Source organism: Kryptolebias marmoratus, linkage group LG7 (genome assembly GCF_001649575.2).
Source record: "Kryptolebias marmoratus isolate JLee-2015 linkage group LG7, ASM164957v2, whole genome shotgun sequence".
Classification (NCBI taxonomy): Eukaryota; Metazoa; Chordata; class Actinopteri; order Cyprinodontiformes; family Rivulidae; genus Kryptolebias; species Kryptolebias marmoratus.
Genome location: NC_051436.1, coordinates 276,561 through 286,916, shown reverse-complemented (window position 1 = coordinate 286,916; position 10,356 = coordinate 276,561). Strand labels below are relative to the sequence as shown.

General features: G+C 47.3%; 2 protein-coding genes across 3 annotated transcripts in view; both read left to right on the top strand.

Annotated features, from left to right (window-relative positions):
• Positions 1-348: 348 nt before the first annotated feature.
• Positions 349-7,138, top strand: cnga1b (cyclic nucleotide gated channel subunit alpha 1b). The gene is made up of 15 exons (XM_017403934.3): positions 349-639; positions 2,123-2,253; positions 2,402-2,470; positions 2,567-2,611; positions 2,698-2,820; positions 2,911-3,015; positions 3,553-3,659; positions 3,743-3,917; positions 4,529-4,665; positions 4,768-4,940; positions 5,058-5,183; positions 5,257-5,409; positions 5,476-5,707; positions 6,366-6,541; positions 6,625-7,138. The coding sequence occupies exons 2-15, from the start codon at positions 2,147-2,149 to the stop codon at positions 6,859-6,861; spliced, it is 1,965 nt and encodes a 654-aa protein (XP_017259423.1). The 5' UTR covers positions 349-639; positions 2,123-2,146; the 3' UTR covers positions 6,862-7,138.
• Positions 7,139-7,710: 572 nt separating this feature from the next.
• The window catches only part of nfxl1 (nuclear transcription factor, X-box binding-like 1), an 8,181-nt gene continuing 5,535 nt past the window's right edge, over positions 7,711-10,356 (top strand). Inside the window, exons 1-9 of one of the 2 annotated variants that reach the window (XM_037976620.1) lie at positions 7,711-7,795; positions 8,183-8,383; positions 8,463-8,639; positions 8,715-8,824; positions 9,164-9,294; positions 9,520-9,564; positions 9,835-9,968; positions 10,051-10,136; positions 10,222-10,297. In XM_037976620.1, the coding sequence (XP_037832548.1) occupies positions 8,200-8,383; positions 8,463-8,639; positions 8,715-8,824; positions 9,164-9,294; positions 9,520-9,564; positions 9,835-9,968; positions 10,051-10,136; positions 10,222-10,297 (943 nt within the window). In that variant the 5' untranslated portion in view covers positions 7,711-7,795; positions 8,183-8,199. Of the gene's footprint in view, positions 7,796-8,087; positions 8,384-8,462; positions 8,640-8,714; positions 8,825-9,163; positions 9,295-9,519; positions 9,565-9,834; positions 9,969-10,050; positions 10,137-10,221; positions 10,298-10,356 lie in introns of both variants that reach the window. The other variant, XM_037976621.1, reaches the window with a different exon arrangement.

Below are 10,356 nucleotides of genomic sequence, written 5' to 3'. Positions count from 1 at the left end.
ATCCATCATCCATCCATCATCCATCCATCCATCCATCCATCATCCATCCATCCATCCATCCATCCATCATCCATCCATCCATCATCCATCCATCATCCATCCATCCATCCATCCATCCATCCATCCATCCATCCATCCATCCTTCCTTCATTTATCCATCCATCATCCATGTCTCTCCTCTGTGTGTATCCATGTCACTCCTCCTCTGAGTGTGTCCTCGTCTCTCCTCTCCTCTGAGTGTGTCTCCATGTCTCTCCTCTGAGCGTGTCCTCGTCTCTCCTCTCCTCTGAGTGTGTGTCCATGTCACTCCTCCTCTGAGTGTGTCCTCGTCTCTCCTCTCCTCTGAGTGTGTGTCCATATCTGTCCCCCTCAGTGGGACAGACGTATCATCCCTCCTCTAATCTCTTTATCCGGTCAGGGTGACAGAGGAGACTCTTCTCCTGGCACCTCCTGTCTCCGTCCTCCCGTCCCTGTGTTTGCTCGTCTGTGCTCCTGTCTCTGAGGGTTTGTCTCCAGGTTCAGGTGAGTTTCTCAGGTTCAGGTGTGTTGATGGGGATCTGCACCTGTGTTTCCACGGTGATGAGTTTGGGGGACAGTTGGAGGATTTAGGCCACCCAGCTCAGGATTATCAGCTGTCAGGTAAGAAGATAACAGAGAGACAAACATGATATCAGACAGGTGTGTTCATACAGACAATTACTAATGTTATTAAATTAAAATGATAAAATGTCTCCATGATGTTTTATTTGTCTGACAGGGTTCAGAGTAAATATCTGTACAGAAATAAGAGAAACCAGCCGTGACCTTTGACCTGATGGGCACAGGTTGGAGTTTGTCATGTTGGACTTGGGATTTGTCAAAAACTTAAAATCTTTGCAGAATTAAGTGTTGAAAGTTTTTATTTTAAACCACAAAAGACATTTTTAGCACAGTAAATATCTGAGACGAATCTGTTGAAGTAAAACAGCCTGAAAGGTTCAAATGTTTTGGAGCAAACAACAAATCTGTAAAGTCTGGTATATTTATATGTTTTGGGCCATTATTAGACTAATTTATGTAGTTTTTATTGGTTTATGCAAACAAAGGAGACAAAACGTGTTTCAGGTCAGATTTGGAAGCTTCACCTCACCTGAAGAAAGAAGAAGTATTTTCATGGTTGTGTAAACGACACGCAGATCGTTCCATCGAGGTTCTGCTGCCGTCCTTCATCAAACGCAGCAGATCGGATCTTTATCAGGTTCTGAAGTCTGACCTGAAGTGGACAAAAACAGAGCAGCTTCCACCGAGTCAGGTTTGATCAGGTGAGTGTTGGCACACACCAGGGTGGAAGAACATCAGCAATGACCTCAGACAGGCAGCTGTGGGAAAGGTCAAAGGTCAGTGCTCAGAGAAATGAGCTCCATCTCAGACTCTACAGGCCTCAGTCAGCAGGTCAAAGGTCAAAGGTTAAAGCCTCTTCTCTCTGAAAACAACATGGCAGCTCGACTTGAAGGAACCAGAAGACCTCTGGAGCAGAACCAGACCAGAGGACAGATGTTTACCCAGAATGCACTGCAACTGTCAGCACGGTGGTGGAGGGCTGATGGTTTGGGCTGATTCTGGAGTCAGATGTGAGGCCATCAAACAGAACGGTCCAGAACCAGAACCAGAACCTCAGAGAGCTGAGCAGAAAGAGTGGGCCACAACTCCTCCACAACCAGGAACCCACTGAGAGTTCTGCTGCTGGAGGAGGTTCTGCTGCTGGAGGAGGTTCTGCTGCTGGAGGAGGTTCTGCTGCTGGAAGAGGTTCTGCTGCTGGAGGAGGAACTCGGTGGAATCTGTTGTGTTTTTGTTTTACTTGAGGTCCGATTGGACTGATGTTAGAACCAGACCAGATTTTATGTCCTGATAAGTCAAAGTGTAAAAGTGAAAGATGGTGGACTTCCTGTAATCCTCCATGGACGGGTTCTGTTCAGTCCTGGACTGACTGAACCCCAGCAGCCTGTGAACTTTGTGTTGGACCAGCTGTGAGCTGCTTGGTCAAAGAGCTGAAGGTTCTGGAACCAAATCATCTGGATTATAAAAACATGAAGTCCTGCTTTTAGTTTGTCTTTGTTCTCATGTCGTCTGTTTCTGCCTACAGAAAATCCAGAGAAACCAGGTCTTCATGGCCAAAGTAGGACCGTTAGTACCGACCCGTGGTTCCAGGTTAACCCCGCCCACCATCGTCCTGCAGGACATGGAGGAGGAACCAGGTGACACAGAACGGGTCAGGTGAGTTAGTAATGAAACCAGAATCACAGGCAGCTTAAAGTAGGTCAGTTGGACTGCTTCTAACGGATCCAACGTTTCATGAATCGTCTGAAATAAACCCGCTGACAGACAGACTGCAGGGTGTCTGAGATCCGCTTCTTCGTTCCAGATTCCCTCAGAAATCAGGACCGGGGGTTCTGTTCAACGTCAACAACAGCAACAACAACGAGGAGGAGGAGTAAGAACATGTTTCACACAGAAACTGACGGGGTTCATCTTCTTTACTGTAACCACGAAGCACCAGGATTTACCTGACATTTACCTTTTCTTCCAGGGAGGAAAAGAAGAAGAAAAAGAAAGAGAAGAAAGAAAAGAGGGAGTAAGTTTGACCCAACATCTGTGGAAAATAAGAATCAGAAGGAAAATGTTGATAAAACAGCTCATTTGCCTTTTTTATTTTTCTAGAAAAGAGAAACAGGAGAAAAAGGAAAGGAAGGAGAAAAAACAGAAGGAGAAAGAGGAGAAGGAGAAAGAAAAGGAGAAGGAGAAAGAGAAACAGGAAAAAGAGAAGAAGGCCAAAGAGGAGGCGTAAGTTCGTCTCCGTCAGTCTCCTAATTAAAGTCAGAATCAGGAGAACTGCGTCAGATTCAGGTTAATCCTTTAACCCTTTGTGTTCAGAGCGAAGGAGATCACCGTTTTTGATCCGGCAGGGAACACCTACTATCACTGGCTCTTCATCATCACCATCCCCGTCATGTACAACTGGACCCTGATCATAGCCAGGTAACCAGAAAACAACAAACACCTGTTCCCAGGCAGGTTTATCACCTGCAGGAGACCTCTGGTTGACCAAAGGTCAGCAGAGAAGTTTCCACATCCGGTCCCAGCAGGTCTGATGTAATCAGTCCGGTTCACAAACACGCTGTCAGAAAGCAGCTCCAGAACCCATCACTGGATTTGGGTATTAGGTTCGGTGTGAGGGTCCAGTTTGTGTCCATCCTGGTGTTGGTGGTCCTGCACGTGCTGACTTTAGCAGCCAGGTCAGCTGAGCCCAGAGGTGAGTCCAGAACAGGTCCCAGGTCTGTCAGAAACTTCCCATAATGCTTAGCTTTCAGAGGAGTCTGTTTTGAGCTTCTCTCCGTATCTCTGACTTGGTGAGAGGTGGTCTTAATAACGTCAGGGGGCTGCTAAAGGTCTTCTGTCTCCTGAACACCAAACAGCTGCTGGGTTTTTGTCAGGTTTGTTCCTTTAAGTTTATTGACTCGGGGTGGATTTACAGACTGGTAAAATAACGTGTTTTTGTGGTTTGTCTTGTTTCAGAGCCTGTTTTGAGGAGCTGCAGACGGACTATCTGATCTTATGGTTCTTCCTGGACTTTGTCTCTGATGCTGTCTATCTGTTGGACATGGCTTTCAGAACCAGGACTGGTCAGCAGACTCCGACACCTCGAACACCTGATGTTTGACACACTCGGACTCGCAGGGATTAATCAAACCTGGTGTGTTTGCAGGTTACCTGGAGCAGGGTTTGCTGGTGAAGGATGAGCAGAAGCTACGTGAGCGCTACATGAACACCTTTCAGTTCAAACTGGACATGGTCTCCATGATTCCCACTGATGTCCTCTACTTGATTCTTGGTGTCACTTACCCTGAGATCCGCCTCAACAAACTTCTGAGGTTCAACAGGTAAAAATGGCTGATTTATCAACACCTTCGTTACTCCTTCATTTCACCAGTGATGGACGGAGAACCAATAACAAGAAACAATATTTTAACCTGGAACAACTCAGACCTGGGATAACAGAAACAGCATCTTCACCACTTCACACCTCTGCTCCTCCTCATCAAAAAGGAGTCAGTTGAGGTGGTTCATAATCCCCCCAGAACTCTCTGTGGCCTGGGAACACCTTGGGATCCCCCAGGAGGAGCTGGAGAGGGTCTCTGAGGAGAGGGATGGGTTTCCCTCCTGGACCTGTTGCCTCCTTGGCCTAACTTTGGATAAGTGCTTAAAATGGACAGAAAGAGGGAAGGTGGCTTTGGTGGATTCATGGTCTAGCTATTGTCAACTATCGGCGCCATTTGGACAAAATGAGGGACATTGAGACACGTTCTAACATCAGATGTCTCTTGTTAAGTGTGCTGAGGCTGATAAATGGCGGTCAGGGTTGCCTTCCCTCTGTTGGTTTGGTCCTCGTGTCTGATGGAGTTTGTCACCTTTAGGGTCAAACCCTTTCAGCTGCGTTTCTTCCTCCCAGGGCTGATTGTTCCTGATTTGAACTCCTGTGTTTTTGTTTCAGGATGATGGAGTTCTTCCAGCGAACTGAGACCAGAACTAATTACCCCAACGCTCTCCGGATCTCCAACCTCGTCATGTACATCCTCATCATCATCCACTGGAACGCCTGCCTCTACTACTCCTTCTCCAAGGCCATTGGTAGGTTGAAGCTTAAACCGTGTCCCTCTGGACTTATAAACATATAAAGACTTTCCAAAAACACTCAAGGTTGTAACAGGTTGCTTTGTCTTGTCTTCCCAGGTTTTGGTGCTGACAGGTTCGTGTACCCTGACCCGGCAGACCCGGAGTTTGGTCGTCTGGTCAGGAAGTACGCCTACAGTATGTACTGGTCCACGCTGACGCTCACCACCATCGGAGAAACCCCGCCCCCCGTGGAGAACTCCGAGTACTTCTTTGTTGTGACTGACTTCCTGGTGGGTGTGGCTTTTCATCAGACTTTGTGATGTCATCAACCAGTTCCAGGCACAAAACTGTGAAGTCTTGATGATTGTTCATCTTTGGGGTTTTTGTTTTTTCTGTTTGACCTCCAGGTGGGTGTCCTGATTTTTGCCACCATCGTCGGTAACGTCGGCTCAATGATCACCAACATGAACGCTGCCAGAGCAGACTTCCAGTCTCGCATTGACGCCATCAAACAGTACATGAGCTTCCGAAAGGTCAGAGGAGCTGCTGCTGGCCGAGCCTCTGACTCGGACCCATCAGTGCTGCTAACCTCTGACCTCTCTGCAGGTAACAAAGGACCTGGAGAAGCGAGTCATCAAGTGGTTTGACTTCCTGTGGACCAATAAGAAAGCAGTGGATGAGAGGGAGGTGCTGAAGTACCTTCCTGACAAACTGAGGGCTGAGATAGCCATCAACGTCCACCTGGACACCCTGAAGAAGGTCAGGACTCACCTTAAACCCCTCCTATCAGAGCAGAAAGGATAAAAGCCTTCTGTGCTCCTGCAGGTTCGGATCTTTGCGGACTGTGAGGCCGGTTTGCTGGTGGAGCTGGTGCTGAAGCTCCAGCCTCAGGTCTTCAGTCCAGGAGACTACATCTGTAAGAAGGGGGACATCGGCAGAGAGATGTACATCATTAAAGAGGGGAAGCTGGCGGTTGTTGCTGACGACGGCGTCACGCAGTTCGTTGTTCTCAGTGAGGGAAGCTACTTCGGAGAGATCAGCATCCTGGCCATCAAAGGTAGGAGGCAGACAGGTGCATCGCCATGGCAACACCTGAAGTGTGTCTGCTTGGTGTAACCAGACTTTTAACCTTGTTTCAATGAGCTCAGCATCGTTCAGTTGTTTCTAATAAACTACAAGAGGTTTAGTTTTTAAACCTATAAACTAACCTGGAACTTTATTCTTGACCTGAGTTTTGCTTTCATTCATTGTTTCAGTCACATTTTAACTGGTTTAACTGAAATGTTTGCTACAGATTGTTTGTTCCGCATTATAAAGCTTCAGTTTCTCTGTGGAACATTTGTCAGACGGTTTTAATGCAGTTTTTCTTATGAACACATTATTTTGGATTTTTTATGCAGAAACTTGCAGGAGAATCAACTTCTGATGTTTATTCTTGGCTGAATGTTTGTTCTAAAATATATATATTTTCTTTAAGGCCAATTTAGAAACAGAATTCAGATTATTATATGAAAACAGAGTCAGAACATTAATGCAAACACTGTTCTTAGGACAGTAATGTCAACAACGATGGGTCAGTCAAGCCTTCCTGGGTTCTCTCTTCACTCCAGAACTGTCTGATCCACGAAGGTCCATCTGTGATGATCCCACAGACCTTCCTTCAGCAGAACCTCCTGTTCTTTGGGTCGTTAACAGTTTGACTTCTCCTCCAACAGGCAGTAAGGCAGGAAACAGGCGGACAGCTAACATCAGGAGCATCGGATACTCCGACCTCTTCTGTCTGTCCAAAGACGACCTGATGGAGGCGCTGACAGAGTATCCTGATGCTAAAGCTCTGCTGGAGGAGAAGGGGAGGCAGATTCTGATGAAGGACGGGCTGCTGGACCTGGAGGTACAGTCACAGCCTCTCTTACCGAGCAGGACGCTGACACCCAACCTGCTGAAGTAAAAACCATGACATCTTTTCTCCTGCAGTTGGCAGCGCAGGGCCCGGACCCCAAGGAGATGGAGGAGAAGGTGGACCGGATGACCAGTAACCTGGACTCCCTGCAGACCCAGTACGCCCGGCTGCTGGCTGAACACGAAGCCACTAACAGCAAACTGAAACACAGGGTCACCCGGCTGGAGAGGAAGCTGGCCCCGGCCCCGCCCAGTCAGGCCCCGCCCCCTTCAACACCTGAGACCCAAACCACCAAAGAAGAAGGGAAGTAGGAAGGAGATGAAATGAGCAACTCAAATGTATTCAAATAAAAAGGTAAAAACCTGAAGATTAAATTTAAATTTGGAGTTCAATAAAGTCCTGCTGGTGAGGCGTTTAAGGAACGTCCGTAAACTGAGGTTCAGGTGGAGCAGGGAAGGACAGCTGTGTTTCAGAGGAAAGGGTTTTAATCTGCTCCGAGTTGTAAAACTGTAACTGGATGATATTTAAAAGCTTCTGTAGTTTTAACAGAGCACCAAGCTGAAATAAAGAGATTTTATAAGAAAAATACCTCCTGCTTCTTGATTTTCTGTTTCTACAGAAAGAGAAATAATCAGAAAACAGCTTTTATTCTCTTTAATATTATTTATTATAAATCCCATTTAGTCTAAAGTTAATACCTTCAGTTCAACAGGATTTGCTGTTATTTTGCAGATAATTGTCATTAGTTTTAGTTTTTCTTTTCCAGCTCAGAAACATGTCTTACACTGATGAACTTATTGCACTTATTGTTCATAAAAACATTACTTTTGAGGCCAGTTTTCTGAATCAAGATTTTAGAGCAGATAATTCTTTATTTTTCATGTTTGGTGTTTATTTATGTGTAAATATGACTGACATTAAATATACTCATATAATCAGAATCAGCATTAAAAACATTAATGATGAATAATGAGCAATAATAAATAAATATGTCTGTGTTTGTTTATGCTGGAAAAACATGTAAAAGATAAAAATATAGATTTTATTACTCCAGCAGATAAATCCCTCTGCTCACTGACACGTCACACTTTACTGACTCTGTGGAGCTCAGTGGAATCATGGGAGTTGTAGTTTTATTGCTCTAAGGACTCGATGACCTGATTTATTTGGAGAACTGCATGTCCCATGATGCACTGCGGCCCGCTGCGCATGACAATCAGCGGTGTGTCTGCTCTGTCTGCTAAGGTGAGTTTAACTTCAAACTGCGGGTTAAATTACTTGGTTTTTGAACTTTATTCCTAACTAAAACGTTAAAGCATCACCTGTGAGATTTAATGTTATTTGTAGACGTTGTTTACAGGATGTGACGTTTTGTTTGTGAGTGTTTTTCTGTGAGTTTTGCGGCTGTTAGCTCGGCTCGGTTAGCCGGTTAGCTCTCTGTATGAACTGTCTGAAGCTAACGGCTCTCAGCTGAAATATTCAGCGATAGGAGTTAGTTTTATCCTCACTGAGTCACTTTATGTGTCCGTGGGTTCAGGTTTCCTTCAGAAAACCGTCTAACCCAACAGTAACACCTGGAGCATGCGCAGTGAGCCTGTTCTCAGCCCGTTACCTGACACCGTTTCCCTCCAGGCAGAGTTTGGGAGGCCATGGAGCCCGCCTGGAGACAGCAGGGCAGGGGGCGTGGCCGGGGTCAGGAGGCTCAGGGTCAAAGGTCACGGCCTCTGCAGAAGGAGCCGGAGAGGCCGGGGGCTGCTGCAGGACCAGGACCCGGACCGAGACCAGGACCAGGACTGAGGACGAAGACGAACCCCACTCCTGAACCTCTGCAGGGTGATTGCTGGCATGGTGGTGGGTGTTACCAGAACCAGGTCCAGACCCGGTTCTAACCTCCTTCCTCTCTAACTGACAGGAGAGTCCAGGTTCCAGGAGATCCGAAAGTCCAACCAGGCGGCTGCTCAGAGACTGGTGGAGAGCCACGTCAGCTCCTCTTCCTCTGATGAAGACAACGATGACGACGACGATGATGGAGACCAGCAGAGAGGGAAGATCCTGGAGTCCACCTTCACCTCCTACACGGTCCAAACAGGTGAGGCTTACCTGTGCCCGGGGTTCTGACTCTGAACCGGTTCAGAACTAAGACTGGGATGAAAACTGTGTTCAGGTGGAGACTCATCGGGTCTGCTCAGAACCGGCCAGTACGTCAGCGACCTGTTCCAGTCCGGAGCGCTCACCTGTCTGATCTGCATCGCCTCGGTGAAGAGGACGCAGCCGGTGCGACGCACGCACACACTCACACACACACACCACACCTGACACACACTCACACACACCTGACACACACACGCCACACCTCACACACCTGACACACCTCACACACACCTGATACACACACCTGACACACACACCTGACACACACACCCACACACCTGACACACCTCACACACACCTCACACACACCTGACACACACTCACACACACCTGACACACCACACCTGACACACACTCACACAACTGACACACCTGACACACCTCACACACCTAACACACACACCTGACACTCACACACACACACCTGTCCTCCTGTGGGTCTCAGTCTGTGTTTTCGTCCAGGTCTGGAGCTGCTCCGGCTGTTTCTCCCTCTTCCACCTGCCCTGCATCCAGAAATGGGCCAGAGACTCGGTCTTCCTCATCTCCTCCGTCACCGATGAAGACTTTGGTCAGAAGCAGCATCCCTGGCCCTGGTGAGAAATAAACCTATCTTATTTTTATTTGAAGGTTTGTCGAGGAGCTTCTTGTGTGATTTTCATGTTCTGAAGGATCATTTGGGTTTTGGGACACAGAACCTGTTTTCTGATGTTTGATTTACAGATAAATCAGATGAGAATAAAACAAACTTTATTATCTAAAAGATGAAATTAGTTTTATGTCCCGATGTATGAAACTGTTTCTGATTTTTCTCTCCTCAGTCCAAAGTGTCGGACAGAATATCCTCCCAGCGCCACGCCCAACAGGTACGGCTGCTGTAAACAGAACCCGATCAGAACTTCAGAGAAACTCAGCTTCAGTTCAGACTGCAGCTCACGAAGGAGAGTCAGCGTATGATCTGAACTCTGCAGTATTTAGACTCAAAATCTCTGTTCTGTGAAGATTTGTTCACAATTTCTGCGTTTTAGTGGGAAATGTTTCAGATTGTAGAAAATCAACCTGACTCGGCGTCAGGTGGATTATTTCTGTTCCAACCTGCTGGTTTTGGTGTTTCTGAGTGTTCGTGTTGCATTCAGGTACATGTGTTACTGTGGGAAACAGCAGGACCCTCCAGCTGACCCCTGGTTGGTTCCTCACTCCTGTGGCTCCGTGTGTCAGAAGGAGCTGAGACCCACCTGTGGACACACCTGTCTGCTGCTCTGTCACCCTGGTAACCACACACACACACACACACACACACACACCGTTTCAGTGACCCTGACCCCTGAGTGTGTGTGTTTGTGTGTGTTTAGGTCCCTGCCCTCCGTGTCCAAAGATGGTGTCAGTTTCCTGCCTGTGTGGTAAAGCTAAGCCCCTCCCCCGTCGCTGCAGCAACAAGGTAACACACCTGAGCTGCAGACTAATTAAAGTTGTTCAAACCGTCGGTCAGTCGCTCCTGATTTAACTCAAATAATTAAATCCAGGCGTGGGCGTGTCAGCAGCCGTGTGGGAAGCTGTTGTCCTGCAGACAGCACACCTGTTCCCAGCCGTGTCACACAGGTACGCACAACCACTGACCCGGTTCTGTACACAGCCTCGTCACTACGAGCTTTATGATA